Source organism: Platalea leucorodia (assembly GCF_965183815.1).
Source record: "Platalea leucorodia genome assembly, chromosome: 5".
In the NCBI taxonomy this organism is placed as follows: Eukaryota; Metazoa; Chordata; class Aves; order Pelecaniformes; family Threskiornithidae; genus Platalea; species Platalea leucorodia.
The window spans coordinates 17,584,551-17,610,421 of NC_138827.1; the positions used below are offsets into that span (position 1 = coordinate 17,584,551).

A 25,871-nucleotide genomic window follows, 5' to 3' on the forward strand; every position below is an offset into this window, starting at 1 on the left:
AAAGATTCAGGCAGTATCTTTGTCCCTTGTGCTTTGCATTGTCCGAAATATGCCTGTCCCAGTTGGGACAGATGAGCTGGGCAAGACATTTTAGAAAGGAGGAGCAGAGGCCCAGGAGGATTGAAGCGTCTTTTCCAATGTCACCGGAGAACCAAGAGCAGACCCCAGAGGTCTAGATGATTCCCTGTGCGGTACCCCAGGAGCACGCTGCTCTCCTGCACGTACGCCCTACCGCACAGCTTTCTTAATGCCGTTGGTTTTCTGAGGGTCTGTCCGCAGCCTTTGACGTGTGCGAGCTGCTCGCACTGCACAGACCCGCCTGGGATGTATGGCGTGGCAGTGCCTGTACGGGACACCCACTCGCGTGGCAAGGTGCGGGGCGTGCTGAGCCCGACCCAGGCAAGGGAGCCTCCTTGGCACTGGCCGCCCGCGGGGAGCAGGGCTGCCCTTGCCGTCGTTCGTACCTCTGGGCTGATGGATACAGGGTGGTTTGTTCTCAAAGCATGAAAATTATTTCTGAGGACACTGGAAAAGCTACTTCTAAACTGCTGAAGCTGTTTGAAAAATCTCACCTATGGTAACCCCTTCAAGTAAATATGGTCTTTGTTCCTAAATCTGCCATTCAGGGATGAGCTGGTGATGCTCTTGACACTGGGGTGCAATCCCTGGCCAGCCCCATGAGACATCCTGCCAGAAGAAAGCAGGAGGGACCAACCTGGCATTCTCTTTGTAGCCATTTCTTTTTTTGCATAGTAAAATGTGATTTCTACTGAGCTGGTGACATTGAGGAACGAAAGGCTGAATTCTGCTTTTCCTGCTGAGAGTCAGAAATAGATCTGGAGAGATGATGACTCACCTGTAATTGAGAAAAACTGAATAGCATCATCATGAGCTTTAACAGTTAAATCCTGATTCCACCTGCCAGAAAGAACACACTGACAAAGCCGCAAAAGGCCAAAGTGAGCTGGAGGTGGGGCCCAGTGCACGGGAATCCTTCACTTTGTTACAGCGTTTTGCATGTAAGGGGCTTAACACGCCTGCTACACGCGTACCCCGTGTGATCCCGTGGCAGCGGCACCAGTCCCTGCACGGGGAAACGGAGCTGTATGGACAGCAGGTCGGGAGGAGAGCTGGTGGTGGAGCCACGAGAAGCTCCCCCAGCCCCAACCGGAGGCCTGCTCCGTGCTAGCAGTGCATGCGTACTCCTCCCTGTGACTTTCCCTGCAGTTCCCATCCGAAGCAGAGATGATGTCAGAGTTGTCATGGCATCGGTATCTATGGAACCGGGATCATCATCACGGTGCTACAGAAACTAACTCAGGAGATGGTCCTGGAGCTGCGGGGGGGAACTCCTTTTGCAGTAATTGAGGGTTTCCCTCTCTAAGGTTCCTCTCTTTTTCCTTCTTCCTGCTGTCCCTGGGGAGGGAGCGGGGATGGGGTATGGCCTCCTCCCGTCCCACGGCAGCTCTGGATGTCTCCTTTCCTGCATGAGAAAAGCAAAAGCTTCAGCCTCATCAGTCTTCACTTCCCTTTTCTTGCACCAGCTAACGGGTGCGTAACAACATGCCTTGCTGTGAAGCAGCCGCCAAACCTTACCCTCTGCCATGCAAAGGGGCTGCTCTCAGCCGAAGGCCCCGAGCGAGCTGCCGGCGCAGGCCCTCGCTCACGCCGTGGGTCAGAAAGCCCTGCCTGCGCTGAGGCCGCGCTGCCTGCCGCGGGGGCCTCCCGGGCTCTTGCTGCCCAGCAGAGGTGACAGCAGCCCTTTCTGCTGTTATATCTGCCTGTCCCTGCTATCAGCGGGGACACCGGTGGGTCTGGGTGGAGAAAGGGTGTTTATCTTCAGGGAAGCAAGGTGTGCGTCTGCAGCGGAGGTGGGCTGAGCGGGACCTGCTCAGTGTGGTGACCTCCCTGCGCTCCAGGCCATGGCATCTCCCTCCTGCCAACGGCGCAGGTACTCACAGCCCCATGGGTTGCCCTGGCTGTAGCACAGGTAGCCCTTGCCATTGCACGGTGACGCTGGCGTGGCACGGAGACCCTTGCGACAACACCCTACCCCTGGCCATAGCGCCGCTATCCTCAGAAGCAGCATGGTGGCTGTAGCGAGGTACCCTGGCTGTAGCGTGGTGTCCCCAACCACAGCACGCTCTCCCCAGCCATTGCACGGTGACGGCTATCGTATGGTTATCCAGCACCATGACGCCGGCTGTAGCAGGCGTTCCTCTGGCGTAGCGTCTTGTCCCCGGCCGCATCCCGGTGACACGGGCTGTCCACGCTGCCCACGGCCGTCCTGTGGTGCCCACGGCCACATCCCGGTGCCCCGCCCCCCCCCACCCCCCCGGCGGGTGGTTCCTCCCGCTGCCCGCACGCGGCGCTGCGGACGAGCCCACGCGGGAGGCGCGCGGGGGGCGGGGGGCAGGCGCGCGGCCGGCGCGGGGCGCGCGCGGCTGGGCTCGGCGCGGAGCGGAGCGGGCGGCGGCGGGGGAAGATGGAAGGAGCCTCCTTCGGAGCGGGCCGGGCGGGGGGGGCCATCGACCCCGTGGATTTCCTGAAGCAGCCGCAGACCATCCTCCGGGTGACGACCTGGGTAAGCCGGAACGGCCGTCCTGGCGGGGAAGCGGGGCCGCGGGGCTCGGCACCGGGCGTTGGGCAGTGCCCGGGCACCGGGCAGCGTCTGTGCGATGTGCAGTTCCCGTTGCAACGGGCAGTGCCCGGGCGATTTGCAGTGCCCGTGCAGGGTGCAATGCCTGCTGCAACGCGCGGTGCCCGTTGCAGCGTGCCGTGCCCGTTGCATTGTGCAGTGCCCGTGCAATGTGCAATGAGCAGGCATCGTGCAGCGTTCGTGCAATGTGCGGTGCTTCTGCAGCCGTGCGGCGCCGGTGCAGCTGAGGTGGGTGACGGCCAGCCGTGCGGCGTGGGGCTGGCCGCGTCCCGGCCAGGGTGGCAGGGCTTGCCGGCTCCCGTGGGTGTTTGCAGGGAGATTCCTTGGGAATGGGGCAACGTGCAGCGGGCAGATGTGCCACTGCCTCTTACCAATTTTGCCCCTGGTGCTTGAGCAAATGGCAAGGGGATGGGGTGTAAATCAGGAGACAGAGGACATTTTCCTTCCTTCCACACTCTATGCATGCAGTGTGTGTGTGTGACAGGAGAAATCTGAGAGCCAGCCCTGCCCAGCTCCCCCTTTTCTTCTGAAAGGATGTCATATTTTTTGGCCGTTTCCCATCTACGAGTTCCTGCTATGGAGCAGAGAGCAGGAGGTGGAATATGCTGTACAACTGCTCAGGGAAGGCTTCGCTCGCCGATGGTCCGTGAATAAGCAGCATGGGAAGCTGCGCACTGATGCTCGCTGGGGCCATGGTGCCCGGCTGCCCGAAGGGTAAGGGCAGCCACTAATTCGCCTCCCCCAGCCTGGCTTTTACCTGCTAAGATCTGCAAGCATGCACAGCCCTGGGAGGTCGGCAATGCCTGGCCCTTCCTAAAAGCCCCCAATGGGGAGGGTCTCCCTGTCTCTCACTGCAGCTGGCTCCTGGCTCCGGTGCTTGGCTGGAGGCTGCAGGTGAACCGAGCTGGGCCTGGGGGCTCATCCTCACCTGTGTCATGCCTCCGCTGTGCATGGAGGCCCTCGGCCGCCCGCGCTGGCTCTGTGTCACCTTCAGCAGTGCCAAATGCAGGCAGTGAGTGAAGGAAAGGTGTGATGAGAAGGTGCTGCGCCCCGCCGGCTGCCCTCCTGCCAGCCAACATGGTGGGTGCGTTTGTGGGGCTCTCCAGGGTGGGGTGCCCTGGTCGAGGCCCTGTACAGCACAACATGGGAGCATGTGCTTGTCTTTAAGCATATGAGCAATTCCATCTGCAATCACATGCTTAAAGTTAAACCACATGTTTAAGTGGTTCAAGGCTTAACATGTTAAGTGTGCCAGCAGTGTGCTCAGGTGGCCAAGAGGGCCAATGGCATCCTGGCTTGTATTAGGAATAGTGTGGCCAGCAGGACCAGGGAGGTGACAGTGCCCTTGTACTCGGGCACTGGTGAGGCTGCACCTCGAGTACTGTGTTCAGTTTAGGGCCCCTCACTACAAGAAGGACATCGAGGTGCTGGAGCGTGTCCAGAGAAGGGCAATGAAGCTGGTGAAGGGTCTAGAGCACAAGTCTTATGAGGAGCGGCTGAGGGAGCTGGGGTTGTTTAGTTTGGAGAAGAGGAGGTTGAGGGGAGACTTTATCTCTCTCTACAACTACCTGAAAGGAGGTTGTAGTGAGGTGGGGGTCGGTCTCTTCTCCCAAGTAACAAGTGATAGGACGAGAGGAAATGGCCTCAAGCTGCGCCAGGGGAGGTTTAGGTTGGATATTAGGAAAAACTTCTTCACCAAAAGAGTAGTCAGGCACTGCAACAGCCTGCCCAGGGAAGTGGTTGACTCTCCATCCCTGGAGGTATTTAAAAGATGGGTAGACGTGGTGCTTGAGGACATGGTTTAGTGGTGGACTTGGCAGTGCTAGGTTAACGGTTGGACTCGATGATCTTAAGGGTCTTTTCCAACCTTAACAATTCTATGATTCTATAAGTGTTTTGCTGGATGGGAGCAAGCCAGCATGCTTTCCAGAGGTTTGAGAAAGCCTGTGACCCCATTACTGGAGAAGAACGAAGGCCAGATATGGATCTGAAGCATCCAGCTTGGGTGGATGGAGCATTTTGGGCAGGGTTTGGGCACCTGGCAGCAGTCGTTTCCTAGAAGCATTGCCTCAGTCCAGAAAACTTGGTTTGGATCCACCTGGATCCTCCTCGATCCTCCTTGAGTGGAAATGGCAAACTATTGGCAGTGGTGTTGGTTTTAGGTACAGTTAGATAAATTCTTGACCCGCTGATGGTGAGTTAGGCACCTCGTAAAATAAATCTGCCACCACGCGCCCAGAGAGCTCAGCAACCTTGTCATACAGAAGGGGATCGGATGCTGCTGGGAAGCAGGAACAGAATACGGAATATTGAGATAAAATAAAAATTCCAGCTTAGAAAATACTCTTGCATATATTCACTGGCTAGTTTATTTAATAGCAAAGTCACTCATTTCATGGTTCTGTGTTCACAGGGAATCTGTGAAAACCGAGCGCTTACAACTACAGAAATGCATCAACTTAACTCTAAACAAGTGCAGAGGAGCACTGACGTGGACAAATGTGGGATGCGCACTGTGCTGTCCCAAGCGTAAACATTTGCAATATTTGGAGTCGGCTCCAAAGCCCACTGAGCTAAAAGGGAGGTTTTTTTCTGTTTTCAGTGGGCTGGGGATCAGGCTGTGGAAGCTCATGTTAAAAGCTCTATGGACCACTTTTCCCAGGTCTCACATTTGCTGGCAGATCTGTTGGGGACCCTTCTCCATCGCTGCTCCAGCTTGGGTGTTCAGAGCCCCGGCTGGCCTTCGCTTGGCTGTTGCAGTCCTGTTACCTGCATCTTAAACCAGTTCAGCATTTACAGCTCCTTTCCAATGTGAGCAGGGACTTTAGGCAGGTTGGAGGTATGAGTGGAGGTTTCCTGCCTACTTGCCTGCATGGCCATTGCTATTTTTTGCAAGTTTTGTAAAGCAGCCTGTGCCTGGGCTCCTTCTGAGTGGTTGCTTTGCTGCTCTTGCCAGATGGGACCCATGTCAAGATGGACAGCTTGGACGGAGGAGGCAGCCAAAAGGGCTTGCCTGCGAGGTCTCTGCTGCCTTTCTGTTCTGCCCTGACACTCGTAATTGCTGCCCCGGGAGAGCATGGCAGCACCGTGGCACGTGGCAGCGTCTGCTTCTTACCGCACCGTGCTGGTGGCCGGGTGGGTGGCACAGACCCGCTGTGATGCTCCCTGATTCACAAAGCAAACAGAAACCTTCCTGGGCTTTCCTGCCTGCCATCACGGGGAGGACGAGCTGCCTGTGCCTGCACATAACAGCTGTGGATGGTTATTCAGAAAGCCCTTGACTGAGGCTTTGAGGATGACTGAGTTTAGATATTTGGGGTGGGTTTTATTCATGTGGTTTTCCTTCCTGTGCTTTGCTGTTGCATCTTTTTAAACATGTTTAACCTGTGCAGTTGGATCAAACCTTGAAGACGTAACCCTTGCTGTGCATATGATGTTACGTTCCTTTGGTGAGAAAAGGAGGGAGCTGCCTGAGATGTGCTGGTTTGGGTGGGAATATGGGCGATGGAGAACCACCGTGAGGCTTTGGGGCCAGCCTCATGCGCCTGGTGCGAGTGACTCGGTGCTGATCTGGCTGATGGCCATTGCTGGGGCTCCATGACAAGCTACCCAAAGGAGGGTCCAGCTCCGTTTTGTGACTCTGGTGGTTGCTTCAGGGCTGTTGGTTCAGACCTTGTGCTGACAAACATCTAAAGGACTGGCAGGTGAATTGTGACTTCAATGTAGAAATCCCCAAATGTAAGTGATGGCAAAAGGGGATTCCTGATTCTACCTCACACAGCAACCTCTTCCTGACAGATATAGTAATTCTGAGTATCGGAAGGGAAAAAAAACACTCCTGGCATGAGCTGTAAAATCAAAAGCTGGAAAGAACCATTTAACAGTTCCTCATTCATCTCTTCCCCCTCCGTCTGATGCAGTTTGTCAGATGAAGATGTGATCGCTCTTGTGGTTTCCTTTTGAGACATTTTTTGCACAGTAAAACAAACTTGATATTCACAAAGGATACCCGCAGAATCATGAGTTCCTTTCTCTGTGACTGCCAGCACCAGCTAGACTTTCAAGTGGCCACGCAGCTTTGCAGGGGCATTGTTCATTTAACGTAGGTTTAGGATTGACTTTTAAAAGCAGTTCGGAAAAACTCAGTGACAAGTGGTGTCCCTCAGGTGTCTGTACTGGGGCCAGTGCTGTGTAGTATCTTCATCAATGACATCATAGACAGCGGGATCAAGTGCACCCTCAGCAAGTTTGCAGATGACACCAAGCTGAGCGGTGCAGTTGACACGCCTGAGGGACGGGATGCCATCCAGAGGGACCTGGACAAGCTGGAGAAGTGGGCCTGTGTGAACCTCATGAGGTTCAACAAGGCCAAATACCAGGGTCGGGGCAATCCCCGGTATCAGTACAGGCTGGGAGATGAAGGGATTGAGAGCAGCCCTGAGGAGAAGGACTTGGGGGTACTGGTAGATGAAAGGCTGGACACGAATGGGCAATGTGCTCTCGCAGCACGGAAAGCCAACCGTATCCTGGGCTGCATCAAGAGCAGCACGGCCAGCAGGGTGAGGGAGGTGGTTCTGCCCCTCTACTCCGCTCTGGTGAGACCCCACCTGGAGCACTGCGTCCAGCTCTGGGGCCCTCAGCACAGGGCATGGACCTGTTGGAGCGGGACCAGAGGAGGCCACAAAAATGATCAGAGGGCTGGAACACCTCTGCTATGAGGAAAGGCTGAGAGAGCTGGGGTTCTTCAGCCTGGAGAAGAGAAGGCTGCGGGGAGACCTTATTGCAGCCTTTCAATACTTAAAGGGGGTCTACAAGAAAGATGGGGATAGTCTTCTTAGCAAGGCCTGCTGCGACAGGACAAGGGGTAATGGTTTTAAACTAAAGGAGGGTAGATTTAGACTGAACACAAGGCAAAAAGTTTTCACGATGAGGGTGGTGAGACACTGGAACAGGTTGCCCAGAGGGGTGGTAGATGCCCCATCCTTGGAAACATTCAAAGCCAGGCTGGATGGGGCTCTGAGCAACCTGATGTAGTTGAAGATGACCCTGCCCATTGCAGGGGGGATGGACTAGATGGCCTTTAAAGGTCCCTTCCATCCCAAAGCATTCTATGACTCTGTGATTTTATGAGAATATTTTCAGTAATTCCTGTGAATTTCAGTAAGAGCAACAGTAAAAGGGCAGTGCCCGGTCCCACCGGTGCAGCCTGCTCGGAAGGGCTGGGCCACTCTCGCCTCCCTCCACCCACCCAGCCATTCCCTCTGCCTCTGTGGAGCTCAGCACGAGATCAGGTCCCTGTTTTACTACAACATAGAGGAATACCTAACTATTTTATTTAAAATGGTTGTTTCTTGCTCCAGTGACCACCCTGTTGCTGCCTGCATGAACTGCACAGCTGGACAACCTTGCCTGCAACTGACCTGTCGGCAGCTGCCTGACCCTATCTGCTGCCATTATCTCTTGTTTCTTAAAGCTGAATGAATTTGTAGTTCATCACGTGGATCACTGGAGAGAGTTTTCCCTATGCAGTATTTTATCTCATTAGACCCAGTATTTTGTCTGGGTTTTCCTTGCAATAATCTTATGCTTTTAAGAGCAAAACCTTTATTAAGGGACTGGACCAGGGCAGCGAAATCTGATTACTTGGCAGAGGCATGGCAGCAAAGTGGCAGTCCCTGTAGCCTTTGATATGCGGTAGAGAACTTTTATGACCAGAGGTTACTTCGGCTCAGATCCAGCAAAGTCTTTATGTGCTCGGCTTTGCACTGATATGGGTCTTAGTCCATAATACAGCAGATCATTGTCTTTCAGCAAGGCAAATGTGCTTTGCTGAGTTGTGACTTTGGTAAGGGATGTGCCGTGTGTTGGTCTGATGTATTAGGAATAGGTGGTGGTTCTTGGAGGGAGGGGGTGTACCCTTGCCGTCCTGGTCCAGGTTTGCTTTGTTTCTCCAGAGGGATGGAAAGGGTGGTATTTGTGCTCATGGTAAAAGCTGTGTTTATTTGCATTAGAAAACAAGCTCAAGAGCAGAAAAGCCAGGCGGTAAACAAAGAAGAATATGGCTCCAGGATTGTTGCTACCCTGTACCCTCAGGACAGAGCACGTCCTCCCTTCTAGGGAGTTTCACACCCAGGGTGAAGCTGCAGTAGTGCTGGTTTGAGGTGCTGTGGGGTGCACGTTTGGGTTTGCAGGGCTACAACACACAGCTCTTGTAAAGGCTGGAGTTGGAGCCTGGAAAGCTCCCTCACTGGAGCAGACCTTGCTTGCTCACCGTGTCCTGCAGATGCAGATGGAGGTGGCTGCTTGGCATACCCAGCACCAGGCTGAGAACTCCCCAGGAGACATCGACAAGAAATATGAGGTGGGAGCCCCAGCGCTGCAAGCTCCGAATAGCTCCTGCAGCCTTCAGGTGTTTCACTGACTCTTGAGCCCTCATGGCTCTTAGAGAAGGGCTGTGAGGCTGGTCTGGCACTTAAGGAGCCCGTGGCAATGCTGAGAATCATTAGCGTGATCTTAGCTGCTTTGGACTTTGTCTGGTCTTGGCTGCTTTTCAGTAGGGTCGCCAGATTTCCGTCTTAATTCTCTTTTTCGTGGGATGTAGAGTAAAGGCAGAACTTAAATTTAACATTTTTGGTAATGGAATTATACAGAAGTTTCACTGCATTTGAGCTTAAAATGCTGCTAAATTATCATTTTCCTGTCATCACTGGTTCAAAACACTGCTGGCTTGCCATGTGCTCAGATTGCATTACTAGATTAGGAACTTTGAATGGGCGCTGTGTTTCAGCCAGCATCTTCTGCCACATTAGGAAAAGTAATTCAGTAAAAATCGGTCATGTGGTCATCAATATGCATCCTTCCCAAGCTGATTAGCCTGGTAGACATGTCCATAAACCTATTACGGCCAGCATCATACCACCTCTTTCTGTGCCAGAAACTGCGTCAGGTCTTTCCTTTGTGGTCATATCCATAGCCCTTGTGGGAGATCTGGCAGTGCTTAAAGTAGTTCTTTAGTCTTCACACCCTCCAGTAAATTATGCAGATCTGTGCTGGAAACTTCCCCGTGACTGACAACTGTAAAGATAAACTGGAGAGGGACACGGGACCCAATTTCCCCAGAATTTGAGCTTGGTGGGTGTTGAAGGAGGCTGGCCCTCTGCCAAGGGTCTAACTCATCCCTGAGCAGAGTATCTGCACGAGGTACGTATGCAACTCAAGGCAAGGGCTTAACTGGGGCTTATGAAAACACTCAGTGCTAGGCAGGATTTGGCCTGTGCTGATTTGACCTTAAGTGTTTTCCCTTCTCATTTGTTAGTCCATCCTTCACTTGCTGGGTGGTGGCTCAAGGAGGGGAGAGTGCCAAGCAGGATGGCATCTGTCTCACTGATGCTCACGTTAGGGTGGCGAAGGATCACCCGGACGTTGGTACTGGCTCTCTGTACATGCGGTTTGTGCCCAACACCATGGATTGTGAGCTACAGCAGAGCAAATTAGCAGTGGATTTTTCTTCATGCATTACATTTCCTTGATGTTGACGTTAATGGTTGCTTGCATGTGTAATCAAAGCAACGTTTTGCTGTCTCCTACAACCCCACACCTTCTGGTAATGCTTTTTATAGGTCCCAAATCAAAGTACAGTGCATCAGCAGTGGAAACATCTCACCTTAAAATGGCTGACAGTTCGTACACTGAAGCTTTCAGTTTGTGGTCTCTTGCGTGATTTGCTTTTTGTTTTCCGTGTGGTGGCTGTGCTCACACCGTGAGGTCTTGTGAAGCACATTTTAGGTGCCTGGGCTACAGAAGGCTAAAAGCAACGTGGATGAAAAATGTCCGTGTCCTGGGGTCCAGCCGGCTCAAGCCCTGGGAGAGAACATGGACGTGCAAAGTATAATTACAGAACCGAGCCAGGCAGCCTGGCCAGCCACCTTCTTCCAGATGGTAAAAATCTGGTGCAGAGAAGGCAGCCGCAGGTTTCCCAGCTTTATGCACACATAAAATGGTGTCTCCGTCATGGGGCTCACAGGTGTCCCCAGCACCCTGGGTTCCACCCTCGTCTGGCAATGGCTGCAGGTCCAGCAGCCTGGGCATGAGTGCCTGGACACTGCCAAGCAAGCAACCTGTCCTCTCAGGCTCCCCCTTTCCTTTTTTTGGGGGAAAAGAATGAGATTTCACTTGGTCTCCTGCTGCAGGGCTGCCTACGTGTCCGTGGTGCCGGCAGCCTGCCCGCTGTGCGCCATCAACTCCCTGCCCCGCCAGCACAGCCCCTGCTGGGGCATCCACCGGCACAGGGCACCGAGCACTCGGTCACAGTCCCCTGCACTTAACAGCCATTGCCAGAGAGGGAAAAAGAGGCAAGAGGTCTTCCCAAAAACAGAGTGAGCGGGGAAAATAGGAGGTGGGCAGCAGGCAAGGAAAGTGGGCGAGATATGCATCTGGGTCCAGCACTTTGGATACCAAAGGCAGCCTTGGAGCTGCAGGCTCCTGCTCAGATGCAGCCTCCAGCCATGGGTAAGCGGTGTCCCTAGGGTTGTCCCCCAGGTTTTTAGGGTGATACTCAAAACCCCTCTGGTTTCGGCTTTGCACTAGCCATTTGCCAGAGTCCATCATGGCCGGCGTACCCGGACCCTGTCAGTGATCGCTGCCGAGACCTGTCCCTTTGTCCTGCATTACAGAAAGGCTGGCTGGCCTGGCAAGGTGTCCAGTCTTGCTTGGAAGCAAGCTTTAAACTGGGGGAACTGGGCAGCTGGCTTTCATTAAGAAGTGAGATCCCTGGCTTCTCACTGGTTTGGTGTAACATGAGCTCCATCTGCACTTGCATGAGCAGCGTCATTTTGGTTCAAAGCACTTCATGCATCTCCCTGACTGGCGTTGTTCTCCCTCCCAGGGTGTGACTGAGGCACAGAAGCTCCTTTGTGTGGCTGAAGTGCAAGCCTTAATGGAAGGGATGGGAGAAGACAGCTTTCCTCCTTCCCATCCCTCCCTGCAGCTGAATGTGGAGCTGCCGGAGCCATGTGCCGGGGGCTCCCAGCCGCTCTCTGACACTGGGGAGAGGCAGGGCTGAGCAACCTGCGAGCCAGGCTGCTGGCCAGGAGACCCCGAGCTGCAAGCAGATTTATGTGAAAGCTTTGGCAGGCGGGGTGCAATTTCATATTGGGATGGCTGGAGGTAATCCAGTTTTCTTACTGGGTCTTGCACCAGTTCACCCAGTGAGAGCAAAATTTGTTGCTGGTTGTGTTGGATTGTTCATCTGGAAAATGGAGTGTCCTGTGAATGCTCAGGCTCCTTTGCAAAGCCTGTGAGATATGGAGGAGCCCTATTAGAAGGGTGGATGGCCTTGGGACACAGTGGCTTGCATGGCAGGTGCCCCTGTGCTGTGCACGCCAGTGACCTTGGCACTTGGTCCTAAGTCCCATCACTGCCATGCCTGGTCATGGGGACTGCAGTTTTGGGGACCGACCTGACTGGCAGGAGGAGGTGGGAGTCAGGGGAGCGCCTCTGGAGAGCAGGATCCCTGCATCCTTACTCAGGACCCATAAAATCTCAATTGCAGTGGAAAATCTGACCTTGTATTTTCACTTTCCAGACTGATGAACTGGTTGTGGGTTTGAGCAAGTGTGGTTTGTAGAGGTCATTGGAAAATCCCACTTGTTTTGCATGAAGTTTAAAAAAATTGTATGGGTTTTATTTACCCCCACCTACCCACAATTTCTCAAAAAAATTTTTTTTCACCTATACTTAGAAAGACAACACCAAATCTATTCTCATTAAAATCTTTACCAGCATCGGTTGTTTTCTTTAAGAAAAACTATAAAATTTCAATCACAGGGGGAGAAAACCCATGGAAAGACTTGTTTTCATTGAAAAGCATGTTTTGACAGGAGTATTTCAGCCAGCGCTGATGTTTTGAGCGCATCTATCAAGTGCGTGTGCTTGCAATTCGTTACTATTTTGGCCTCCCGAGAAGAAGCTGCACGTCCCATGTTGCCTGCATCGAAATGCTGTGGGCGGCACCCGGCCGAGGGGTTCTCGCAGGGTGAGCTGCTCAGGTCGTCCAGCCACAAGAAGGATGCCTTGCTTTGCAAAACCCTCTGGAGTTTGAAGTTAAGCAATGAAATGTCTGTTCTTTCCATTTCCATCCCAGTAGTGCTTCCTGGGCATCCTCCGTCGACAGCCCCAGGTGTCCAAACCTGCATGCAGGCAGCCAGATACCCTGTCCTGTAATGTCCGTAATCGTATTTATGAGAGCCCTCCCTCACCCACTGAAACTGGCACCCGACAGCACAGAGTAGTCCAGGTTGTTAATCCTGGGAGAACTAAGCAAAACACTTATTGGAGAAGCTGAGTATGAGTTTGCTGGCCTGCCAGAGAAATAATCCCGTGGAATCAGAGGTTCTCAATTATTCATGTTTTCCAGAATCACATTATTTCTTCCAGGGCCTGTTTTATAAATGCTGCTGCTATTTCTGATGGTAAATAACAATTTTGCATTATTTATGAACAGATTTTTACAACTGCTGATATTACAGCTGCTGCCAAAGCACTGGGAAAATTATTATTACTGTTTGTGGTTGTTTCTTTCTTACAATGCAACCCTCTTGTTCTGTGCATGATGATGATGTGCCCGTCACGGTGTGACAGCCGAGCGCTCCGCAAGTGCAGCGCCAGTGAGGAAGAGGGTGCAAATACAAGTCGGTGACTCAGGTTGCTGTCAAGCTTGTGGCTGGTGCTCAGAGCTGAGATGAGTCAGGGGTGGATGGGAACAGGACCCCGGGTAGTGGTTAAATTCGGAGAGGAGGAAGGTCTGATTGTCTCCCTGTGCCAGCTGTGGAGAGGTCCGTGGGACATAGGTACTTTCTATCCACTGTCAACGCACCAGGGGAAATCAAAGGTTGCACCTGAATTTTGCAGATGCACATTTAGAAACCCACATTTCTAGGAGGGCCTCACTCAAGAACAGGCTAATTCCTGGGGCTGAGGAGTGTTTCCAGGCCAGAAGCCCACTCCTGCTGCCAGTCGCATAGACAGGGATGCGTGCTCGTCTCTGCCAAGGTGGAGATGCCGATCCCCTTGGCTAAGCAGGCCATGGAGAGAAGGGGCCAGCGCAGAGTTGTTGGGGGTCTAGGGCAGCCATGGGAGGTACAGGAGGTGTTTTGATGGAAAGAGCCCCAAAGAGCTGCTGCCGAGACCCGCAGGTGAATCCCTGGGGGATTTTGCAGGACGTCGCTTGCTCCTGGCCGAGCGGCTGTGCAGGGCAGGACAGCTGCCCTCTCTGGCCTCTGCTGTCAGCAGCACCGGGTGTTGGGGGCGAGCTCTGCTTTCCTTCCCACCCCACGGTGGGACCCCCGCGTTTTGTTTCCTTGCAGTGACAGAGTATTTCAGGAGAGCCTGTCTGCGTGATTCCCTGCAGCCTTGTCACATTGCAGTGTGGGGGTCTCTGGGCTGGATACAACGTGTTGTTCCTCCTGCACATCTTCAGGTAGCTCAGGGATGCCAGCTAAATTAGCAAGCAGGTCTCAGAGCATCTCCACCACCTGACACAGACCAGCTTACTGCTGGCCTGAATTTTAAATGCTAGAAGCAATAGGAGTCTGCTGTCACTAACAAAGCTCCTGGCTAAAAGGGTTTAAAGATGAGTCCTGCCCTCAGTTGTCAGGCTGGTGGGTTTCTGGAGGTGTGAGTGAGCATGGTGCAACCTGCTTGTCCATCACGGGGTTGCAGATATCAGCATGAGAAGCTGGTGGCAAAGTCCCGGGCTTGGGGTGCTGGGGTAGCAGCTTGCAGGAGCTCCTACATACTTAAGGCAGGATGTACTCCAGAGACTCTGCTGCTTCTGCTCATCATTTATTTCAGATGACACCCTACAGAGAAAAAAAAATATCCCTCACCAGTTCTTCACATTTTAGTAATTCAGTCCTCTGCAGATCCATTTCTTTGTTGTCCCCTCCAACTTGGGGGAGAGTTAGTGGACACTATCTAAGATGCGTTTGCTAATGAGACACTTGCATTTGTAAGTAGCTTCAGACAGAAGCTCTAGTGCAGCTTCACCCCAGCACTGGAAGGAGTTTGGAGGAGAGAAATCTGGATGAAATCCTTCGGGGCAGGCAAGAGTGAGATATCTGGCCAGTGCTTGGGAGAAAATGTATATCACAATGTTATGTTAAAGAGTGGTTAGAGCTTTCTGAGTGGTTTGTTCATAGTGGTTCTGCTCCATTTCACCCAGCTCTGCTAATACTGCGCTTCAGGGAGCACGGGGCTGTAGGAGGTGGCCCACGGCCGGGCATCAGCTCTGTGGGTGAGACACAGGTGACTTTGCAAAGGCCACCAGCTGCAGTTTATCATGTGGCTCTTCAGCTGCCGCCTCTGTCTGTCGCCTGTCTCGGTCTCGTGCACTTTGTGTTGTGCTGTTGCTGCAGAAGACGTAGCAGGGCTTCCAGAGTGGGAGCTGCCCTGTACCCCAAGACCTCAGCTGCTCCCAGGCAGCCGCCACACTGGGGTGTGCTGGAGGAGCCTCTTATCTCTCTGCCTGCATACATGGCCTCCAGCTGTGTCCTGCGAGCCGGCAGGGTGGGGAAGCATGTAGGGATGTGAGGAGCTGGTGCTGGCAGCGAGCGACAAGATCAGAGGCTCGCAGTGTGATGGAGGGGTGTCTGCACGCCTTGCTTCCCTCCCTGCTCACAGCCTTGAAATACAGCCGGCGGTGCAGTGCTTTCTAGGCTCTAAAGGAGCAGGTTCCAGAGTGAATTATAATGCAGCTGGTCCCATGGCTTCCACTTGCTGCCTTTGGTGTCAGAAGGATAAGGGAATTACTTTAGCATGCAGCATGGTCAATGGTATTAATTTAGGCAGCCGGCTGTGTGCTGCCATCCAGCTCCTTCCTTGCCTGCAGGGATGTGAAACACCCTCAGGTCCCAGTGGTGGGACCTGGTCAGCCACCAGCAACCTTCCTGCCCTTTTGTCCCTCTCAGGGCCAAACCCAGGTCACTGGATAATGGATGCAGGCGCTGCATCCCTCAACCCCTGCTAAGCCAGGTGAAAAATTGCCCTGTCATTCACAGGGCAGCCTGTCCCCCTGCCCTGCTGCGCCCAGGTGAGCTGCTCCCCACCTCCCCACTCTGCCGTGTCCCGTCCCCCCTCCACTGGGCATCCAGTCCTTTCCTGGGTCAGCCTGCTCAGCAACTCAATTATCCTCTGTAACTTCATTTCTCCCCGCTCCACAGTGACACAAGGGGGTTTATCGAGCACAGCCTGACAGCGGAGAGCAGCACAAGCAGAAAGACTGTGCAAAGACCTGTCCCATCTATTTATTTTTTCCCTCCTCAGTCTGTCTGGAGAATAAAATCTCTTAAAATACTCTGCAAACCAAGCCACTGAAAGGCAGACAGGCTCACAGCAAAGGAGGACCAGGTACTGTCCACCAGCCTATTGCTTTAGGCCGCCAACCAGGCGAGAGTCGGGATCTGTCTAACAAATGCCATGTTGCCATGGAGTCAAAGACAGAAGTACTTTGTTCCTATTTGAACTATTTGAATCCAATTACGTTGCTGTTGGAAAACAGAGTTAAATGTAAACAGCAGCAAGTTGTGTTTTCTCCTTCCTTCTGCAGATCTTCTCCATCGTGGTGTTTGGCTCCATCGTGAACGAGTGCTACGTGAACAAGGACAGCCAGAACCCCGAGCTGCTTTGCATCTTCAACGATAATGAGAGTGCCTGCAGTTATGGCATTGCCGTTGGCATCATTGCCTTCTTTGGCTGCATCTTCTTCTTTGTCGTGGACCTCTACTTCCAGCAGATCAGCAGCGTGAAGGACCGCAAACGGGCCGTCCTGCTGGACCTTGGCTTTTCAGGTACGTCTCTGGCTTTCCTGTGCTTGCGAAGGATGATGCTGGCTCCATGGGCAGCGCAAGGTTGTTGCTGTGCCCTGCAGCTCCGTGCTTGAGTCCTCCCCTCTCCTCCCACAGCATTGAACAACTCGTGTGCCTCAGTCGGGGAGAACAGAGATGGCAGATGGGTTGTCCCATCCAGCCGTGAGCTCAGAGGCAGGAGCGAGGAAGCCGGTGCGTGGCAGCCTGGAGACAGCGGGGTGTCCCACTCGTCTGTGTCACTTCTGCAACTGGAGACATTTGCTGAGCTGGGTTCAGTGAGGCCACCCAGAGAAGTGAGGCTTGGTGGTTGCATCTCGTAGACCAGAGCGTTTTACCCTCCCACATCTCCTGTTTCTGGCTCAAGCAAATGTCATTTCATCAGTTACATCTGGGTCTGTTTTCATTTTGTGCATGTGTGTTTTGGAACAAAGCAGAAGCACGCTTTTACATACTGCTGTAATCCCTCGCTGCCTCCAGGACTGCGGTGTGCAGGTGGGTCTGGGGCTCCCAAGGGCTGGCACAGATCTTCTGTGCTGTCTTGAGCCCCTTGACCTGGGGCTCATCCATGTGAACATGAGCAGGCGGGATGCCTTGAGCCAGGAGAGGCTATGTTCCGCTTGGCTGCTGTGGGAGTTGCCAGCTGATGTTCTCCATTTCCAGGCTCTTGTGTTAGCAAAGTCTGAAGGTGATTTATCCAGCACAGGCGTCGCTGATGGCTCTCTGGTCCCAAATGAAAACATCCGTCATCACCTCCCTGCACTTGCCTGTTGTTAAGGATGTTCTCTCCTTGCTAGAAAGCTTATTTCCATGGTCCTAGAGCGCCAGCGTCCAGCCCTTGTTAGATGATATTTACAGCTCCTTTCGTGGGGCTCGGTGCCTGCAACCCTTCAATTCAAACGGAAGGGGAACATCACATCCATCTTCTGGCTGATGCTGCGTGTCACGGTGTGAGGCTGTGATCCTCCCTGCCTTCCACCTCGTAACAGCCGTTCTCTCCCCTGCCAGGCATATGTGAAATGGTACCACTCTCAATCTCTGCCTCATTTCTCTTTTGCACTTGTCTTGCATTGCGTGCGCATTCAGGGGCTTCAGCAGCGAGCTGGAGAAGATGGTTTCTGCCCTGCAAAGCCTCTGCCATGCCGGGGTTGTGCTCTGCCCTGGGGACAGGCTGCAGTATTGCACCAGAGGTCTGTGCTGGTAAATCCACCCCAGGATCACCCTGGGTCACTGTGTGTGCTCCAGGTGCATTGTGTCTTCAGCCTGTGTCTGGGCAGAGACGTCCTGCTCCCTCAGGCCATCTCCTCTGCAGGCTTCTTGGTAGAAAACAGGCAAGCTGCTTCCTTGCTGGTAAAACAAATAAGTCACTTACATGCAGGTTGTGTGGACGCGAGCCCATGACTGACACAGTGTCACCTATCAGAATCTGCAAAGAGCGGTCTTCTATAGCTCTGCTGCAGCCTGGCATTGCCTCTGTTAATGCTGCCCAGTAGGTCCTTACCTTTCTTGCTGCTCTTGTACAATCCCCGCTTTCCCTGCTTAACGAATCATTTACCACAGGGCACCCTAGCAAATGCTGTGCTGAAATCCATCTCAGTGCTGATATAAACAGGAGCATTGTCCAGGGCTTTTGTAACAAAGTCCATGGTTGCAGGTAAACACATCTCCACCTAGGTCTGTTTTTCGCATTTCCTGAGCCCAAATTGGGCAAAATGCTGCTGACATGCAGTTGCCCTGTTTGCTCCCAGAGAGGGTGCAGGTCCCTGGGGTCCAGCAGGAGGAATTGCTGAGTCTGGTCCTTCCCCTCCCCATCTGACCCCGCTTGGAGGGGCAGGTTGGACACGTGGCACCCGGAGGTCCCTTCCCACCCAAATCCTGCAGCAATTGAAGCAATGGCACAAGCCATTAGCTGCACGGATGCTCAGTGTGCAAAGCACCCTTCTGCTGCATGGACAAGCAATGGGTTCATTTCACTGGGAGATGCCAGGGTGGGTTCCTGCCCAGTGTATTTTATCCCATTCCTAGTGCTGTGCCTTCCCTTTTCTAAAAGTATGGCTGCCCCAAACCTTTCTTACAGCCCTACTGCTATAGCCTGTACACCCACTCACACGGAAATGCCAGGCAGTTGGTTGCTCCCAGAATAAGCTTCGATACAAGCAGATCCCGCAGTAGAGATGAAGTGCAGGGTTTTGTTGGCACGTGAAGCCTCTGTAGTTGCGGAGATCGCAGCCCACCGTACCCCTCTGCGCTGCTCCCAGTGGCCTCAGGCACTGAACCTGCCAGGAGGCAGAGTTGACCCACGTAATTTGCCTTGTTTAACTACCTCCATGTTAATAACCCCTGGAGACTTCACCCCTGGGACCGTCTTACGTTGTCCCCTTCTTTTTTCCTTCCCACTAAGGATGAGATGCTTGGTTTCCCCCTTTTTCCTTGCAACTGTTTCATCCTTTCTCTCCATATGTGATCTCTGCATCATTGCTTAATATAAAAGCCAGAAATGCATCTGGGAGGTAACCGGGTGAGGAACATGCCTGGGTACAAGGAAGCATTGCAAACTGGGCGGTGTGGGGGGTGTGTGAGAAAAGCAGGTTGTTTCTGGCCCTTTGCCTGGGTCACCCAGGAGCCTGATGCCGGCTGCCAGCAAAGCAGATGTCGACTGGCAGTTGCTGTCTCTGGAGGTTGGGGCGGGGAGTTAATGAAAGCATTAACCCACAACTTTCTTTCGCTTGATGGAAAAAGGACTTGTGTATCAGATCAGTGGCAGATCAGAGCCACTGAGCCGGCTGGGAGGTAATGCTGGGGCGCAGGCAGGGGTGCAGGCAGGGGTGCAGGCAGGGCCACGGTGCTGTGCAAATGGCATTTATGACTTTCTCTTCCATCTGCTCTTACAGCTGCTCCCGTGGATGTGCGCTTGCTTGGGACCAGGCTGTAATTATGGCTGTAACGCATCTTTCCTGGTGTTTGCACTCTGTTGTCTGCAGATTCTAAAACGATAATTATCTACTGGCTCTTACAGTGCTTCCTGGTGTGCTCCTTTTCCCCAGCGTCCTGGCGGGTGCAGAGCTGCTACCGTGCCTGTTTCCAGATGCAGTCGGAACTGGCACAGGTAGCCACACCACACCACTGGCAGCTCAGCCCTCTTTGTGAGGTTTTAAAATTCATGGGTAGTGACAGACACCTCCAAAACACCCACTTACACCTGATGCTGCAAATACACCAGAGGCTGGGTGCAGGCACTGCCAGGCCCTCTGTGGAACCGGGACGTGGTGCCATGGGTGCCGGACGAGGGCACAGCCGTGTTCCCGGTGAGGTGCCAGGAGCAAGGGGAGTCAGCTGCAATCCTGCGTGTCTGATTCATATTATCAGGTGCAAAGTCTCATTGTGAAGGAGTGCTAGCAGAAGGTGAACATGATCACAAATGAAAATAAGTGCTGGTACAGAAACAAAAATAGTTCCCATAGAGCTCCCTGGGAGGTCTGATGTTCGAACAATGCCTGGCTAGTGTTTCTGGAGATGCTCTCCATGCCTGACCCTGTCTCCTCCATTGGCAGCGATACCTGCCTTCCCGCTTCCACAGGGCACTGGAGGGAATCCTTTTTCTTCTCAAGGATCCAGGCAGAGCTGGATGTGGAGGGGAAAGGCTTGTCTGTGTCGCGAAACCTCCAGGAATTCCACACGGGTAGCAGCAGAAGTGACCCCAGCTAGAGGTTTCTGGCTGAAAAAGCTAATGGTTTTAGCACTGGGAAGGTCAGCGTCTTGCGTATCTCAGTGTTGCAGAGGAAGCCAGTAACTGCAATACCCAGTGCAGCCGGTGCACGTTCAGAGATGTGCATGATGTCATTTTAACTCTTGAAAACCCTTAGAAGACACCAGTGATAGATGGGGCTTTGTGGCACTGGTTGGCAGGTAGTCCCCGTGTCGTGGCTGTGACTCATGGTAGTGTCCTGCCCAGGAGCATACGAGGAAGGACCTACTGCACTCGATTGAGTGTTAAACAAAGAAACAGTCCTTCAGAACAAGTTCACCCTCTATAAACCAGCAACACAGCCCGGTCCTATTGGAAAGCCCCTGTGTCCCTTGGTGCCAGCCCTGCATGGCCCCAGAGCTTGTCCCTGAACATCCTTCTGCTCCCCACAGTGTGGCTCCGAATTAGCCTGTTTGGAGCTGCTCTTATGTTTGATCGCTGGTCTTTTGACTTCCAAACACCGCTGTCTCCAGGAAGGTGCGTATTTGAGCAAGAAACTCCTGACTGAGGCTTGCTCCTCGAGCATGGGAGGGCAGTGCTCCCTGCTGCCATGGTATTTGCTCCCCAGGTACCTGGAGGTGGGAGCGCTGCAGCAGTGCAACGTCTGGAGATGTTGTTCAGCATCTCCTGCGCCAAGACCTGGGGACCACTACTGGTCATCCGAGCTGCAGCCAGTGCCATATCTCAGGCGTGCATCTTCCTGTTTCCACATTTAGAGGTTGGATCTGCTTCCCTCAAGGGGGGCCAGCTGCTGGTAAAGTCCCATTATAACAGAGTTGGGGGTCTAGAAAGCATCTCTGTCCCTGAGGATGACCTTTGAGGTATAAGCCCCAGAGGTCTCATTTAACACTGACAACAAGCGGTCATGCTAAGGGGAAGTGAAAATGTGTATGCAGAGGTTTGGGGCAGTTTTGGTGGCAGGCATTAACTGTATTCGGCAAAATGAGGCTGTGGTATTAGTCTGTAATTTGGAAAATGAAAGCCTGGATGATCCTGGCTGGAGTTTGTGTTGCTTTGAGGGCAGTTCAAGGGCTCAAGCACAGCCAGGCAGACAAAAGCATCCGCTGGTCGGGAAGCCCCAGGCCCCATCGTGCAAGAGAAGGAGATGAGGAGTGCATTTTCTTAAACTGCATTTAGGAGCAAATCCTGAATTAAAGGCGAGGTGTGCGATGAGCTCTGTAACTCTCACTCTGATTATGGATGCATGCGTGGATTTTATATCATACTTAGGAACAACTGGCAAGATAAAGGGGAATAAAGAAGCTCCTTTCCTCTCCCTGCAGTCAGACTGTGCTTTGCAGCTGGCTGCCCCATGGGACTGGCAGTGTGGCTGCTCATACTGATGTGCTAACCATCCTTCGGAAGATGCTGGGTAGCTCAACGTCCTCATGTGCACTGACACACAGAATTGGTGCGTGGGGGGACCTTTGCGCTGGGAATCCTCAGGAAAGCTGGAGACCCTTAAAACAGCGTCATGGAAGGCTCCAGGTTATGCAGCTCCTCTTCCCAGCACTGGAAAGCATCACTGCTCCGTACACTGTGTGCTTGTGGCTTGCGGCTTGCTTCTTGACTATTTTCTGAGCTCCTTGGCATCAGGCAGTGTTGTTGGCTGGTGATTGAATTAGGGGAGCTGCAGCCCTATCTTGCTCAGCCAGCTTTGGTTCCAGTAAGGAATAATCACCAGAGCGTTTTTGCTCAATCCCGCAGAGCCCAGAGAGGCTGAGAACAGGAGCGCAGTCAGCGGAGGGCAGCAGGGACAAGCAGAGATCCCTCACGTGAAGCCCGTGTGCCTCTCAGCTCCATGGGCAGCCCTGCTGCATCCCTGCCCTGGGCATGGTGCACGATGAGCACTTGCTTGCTCGCTTCGCTTGTGGGATGCACTGACATCCCAGGGTCACTTGTGATCCCTGTGTTCACAGCGGGGTTAATCTCAACCTGTCCATATTCCTGGGTGATTGTTCCTTGCCTTTTTTTGAGTTCTCCAGCTGTGTCCTTGGGTAGGACCAAGGCACAGCCCGTCACAGAACAGCTGTAAAGCCATCTTCTGCATCAGCCGAGCAGCCTGGTGCTGTTCTTCTTCCTGGGTGAGGTTTGCAGTATCCAGCCCAAAGTTTTTAAGAGCTGGTGGTGTCCATGGAACAGAGGGAATGGTGGGGCGACACACTGGGTTGCTGGAAATGAGTTGTTAGCACCTTGATGCCTGCGAGCAGGCTGAAATCCCATAGACTGCGAGGACTGCGTGTCCAGAGAGGGTGTGCTGTCCCTGTAGGTCTTTGAGGTCAGGTTGAGATGTGGGTGAGCTAAACTTCGGGCAGGCAATACGCTGGGTGGCCCTACAAGCTTCCTTCCATCCCTGTTTTTGTGGCGATTTCAAATCAGCCTCTTTTTAAAATAGCTCCGTTTGGGCCACAGCACAGGCCAAGGCACCCAAGATCACGGTCGCTATTTGAAAATATTGATGGCAGCGTGTTTGTGCATCAGCAAACAGGGGTCCTGGCAGCAGAGGCAGCGGTGGGCAGGGACAGCACTGACCAGCTCTGTTCTCTTTCAGGTTTCCTGTCCTTCCTGTGGTTTGTAGCCTTCTGCTTCCTAGCAAACCAGTGGCAGCGGACGACGATGAGCAGAGGGGTTTCACAAGGAGCAGACGCTGCCCGGGCAGCAATCACCTTCTCCTTCTTCTCCATCATCGTCTGGGTGAGTTCAGCTTTGGAGCTAAGGTGGGGAGAGGAGAAATGAAACCTGCCCTGGGCTCAGCGCTGAGCTGGGAGGAAGAATCTGGGGCACGGTTTGGAGAAGTGAATCCTGGTGGGCAGCAAGGGGCTGTACTGAGGAAACTTGCGGTCCTTCCAAATAGAGATGAAACTTGTGGTTTCTTACTGAGGAAGCATCAGGTCTCGTACCCTCTCGATGGGGAATTCCAGACTTCCCCTTCTCCTGAGGCTGGAAAGTTGCGTTCCCATTGAAAACGTGTCGCCAGCCACGAGCTGCCCTCATTTCAGGGCCTCATTAGACCCCTGGGAGTGGCTTGATTGGAAGCAAACGAGACCTCAGGAGTGGATCACCGCAATGAGCCAGTCTCATGCGATGGTAGGGGGATTTTGGGAGCTCTCAGGCTCATCAGCAAACCCTCGGAGAAAGCCAGGCTGGCTCCTCTGCTGCCCACCCTGGAGGCAGAGGCTTGCAGAAACCCCCTTTGCTCCTGCTTTTAGGCTTTATCCATCTCTGGGGCCGCACAGTGGCAGAGGGACATCTGCCAGGGGTGTGCCAAACGCCATGGGGCCCCTTGCCCACAGCTGCTGGACCCCGCATGTACCTGGGGGTGCCTGTGCCACTCAGGGGGCTCCTGCTCCAGAGGCTACGCATGGAGAAGCAGGGATGGCCCCTGCGTCACCTCCACCCCTCCTCCGGCTTTTCACAGGCAGAGAGCACCCAAGACGTGCAGTAATTCCATATTGCCTTAAAAGAACTGGGGCAAAAGACAATCTGAGGCTTTCTAGCAGCAGGCCTGGCTCCAGTTACTCACCAGTTTAACTGCTCCCTGCTCTATTGTTATCCAAATAAATCTCTTTTAATCCCGGCTCCCTTACAGCTCTTCTCCATCGCTGTATTGCCAGACTGCCCGTTTAATGCAGCCGCCAGGGAAGCGAGCTGGGCGGGATGCTCTCCCCTGTCCCATCAGCATCTGCTCCCACCCCAGGGAGGACAGTGGGGTCACCGGTCCCTTGCCACCGGCACAGAGGCTTGCTGGGCTGTAGGGTCACACCGGCAGCCCCTCCGCTGGTACCATTAATAAACCCAGGTGCTCTGCTTGATGGGCACACAACCAGCGCTGGGGAGCAGGCACTGGGCGGTGGTTGGGAAGCCATTCTCAGTGTCTGTGGGTGTTTTTTTTCCCCCCTGAGCCTGTCATTTTTAAACTAATTGAATTGTTAATGAAACCTCCTGAAATAAGAGCAAGCGTGGTGCACTCACAGCTCTGCCACCCGCATTCCCCATGGTTTGCGGCCTGAATACTGGCAACCTGGAAGAGAGTGAAGGAGTCTCGGCAGAACTGACCTATTTTGCTGGCCCGGGACTCAGCAGCTTTCCCTCCCCGCAGCAGATGATTGGTTTATTGGTGCCAATGGTGCCAAATCTGCACGGCCAGGGACCTGAGCCCAGGCTGCAACCCCCACCCTAGGCAGAGATTTGGGCGTCATCCAGTCACATAGAAATGGCATCTTTAGCATTAGGGGTTGTGATTCAGGGTTGCTTTAGCTCTCAGCTTTAACGGAGCAGGGGCAGCAGCTGCCTGGGATGCTGTGGTGCGCTCAGTGCTTTGCAGCAAGCTGGGGGGATGCGAGGTTGGGGGGGGATGTGGGGTCCTGGGGGAACGTGGGGTCCTGGCTGCGGTGTTGCCATCCCCCCCTAACCCTCCTCCGTCCCGTGGCAGGTTGCACTGGCCGTGAGGGCACTGCAGAGATACCGCCTGGGGACGGACATGTCGCTCTTTGCCACCGATCAGTTCCCCACCGACCCCAACGCGGCGTACCCCGGCTACCCCACCGGCAGCGGCATCGAGAGCACAGAGACCTACCAGAGCCCCCCCTTCACCGAGACCTTAGATGCCAACCCGAAAGGTTACCAAGTGCCAGCGTACTGAGGGGCGAGGGCCGTGTACCAACAGACCGAGTCCTACGGTGCAGTACACTTAACCGGTTGATTGCAAATGTATTCAGTCCCATTTCCTTAATGTGGCAAGTCAGTGCTGGGTTCCTTACTATTAGCTAGTTGTGCAGTGAATTCTGTACAGTGGTATTGGTTCTTGTCTTACCTGTCCAAGGGTTTTATAAAAGCAGTGTTCCCTCTAAGTCAGAAGGAAGGAAGGTTGCTACCACATCACGAAAGATGAATAAATGCCCTCTCTGAGGCTTGACACCGGGCAATCGGCGCTGGCCTCTGCTGAGTGCCTGGGAAAGCCCAGAACACCTTTTCCTGTTAGAAAACGCAGTAGCTGAGGAGTTGCTATTTATCTCGTTCTTCCAGAGCTAACACAGAATCGGTCTCATGGTGGCGAGGGTGGGTGGGTGGCGCCGGGGAGATTGGCCCCGTCCTGCTCCCGCTACAGAGCTTTCCTGTACATGTTCCATGGAAAGTGCCAAATTCACAAAGAAATAGCGGTGTCTGTGTTACTTTTATTTGTATATATTTACTGTACAAAAAAAAAAAAGTAGTCCAAACAGGTGTTTAAAACTTAGCTTAGGATGCAAGTGGCATGGGGGGGCACAGTGGGATGGGGTTTGTGTTGAATATCCAAATTGCTTCTACGCTTCAACATGGTTCTGATTGAGGATGTAAAAAGTTACTGTTTGAAACTGGAAACCAGTTCAGCAATAGTTGGCTGCTAATTAGGAATAGCATTTTATCAGCAGAAAATACGGCGCTTTGCAGTTCCACTTCTTTATCGAGGGGTTAGGAAAGTTTGCAAATTTACAAAGTTTCTGGTTGGCAACACTGAACACTTACTCACACTCAAACCGAGAGTTACCAACACAAAAGAGGGGGGGGTCTCAGTGACTCAAAAGTCCAAATCAATTAGGAGTGGCTTTGAACTTGTATTTTTTATCCT

At 53.3% G+C, this 25,871-nt stretch overlaps 1 protein-coding gene across 1 annotated transcript; it reads left to right on the forward strand.

Annotated features, from left to right (window-relative positions):
- Positions 1 to 2,485: 2,485 nt before the first annotated feature.
- SYNGR3 (synaptogyrin 3) lies at positions 2,486 to 25,301 on the forward strand (the record flags this gene model as incomplete). Its single annotated transcript, XM_082314159.1, has 4 exons — positions 2,486 to 2,584; positions 16,263 to 16,503; positions 22,815 to 22,957; positions 24,696 to 25,301. The coding sequence occupies 4 exons, from the start codon at positions 2,486 to 2,488 to the stop codon at positions 24,903 to 24,905; spliced, it is 693 nt and encodes a 230-aa protein (XP_082170285.1). The 3' UTR covers positions 24,906 to 25,301.
- Between the last annotated feature and the right edge of the window lie 570 nt (positions 25,302 to 25,871).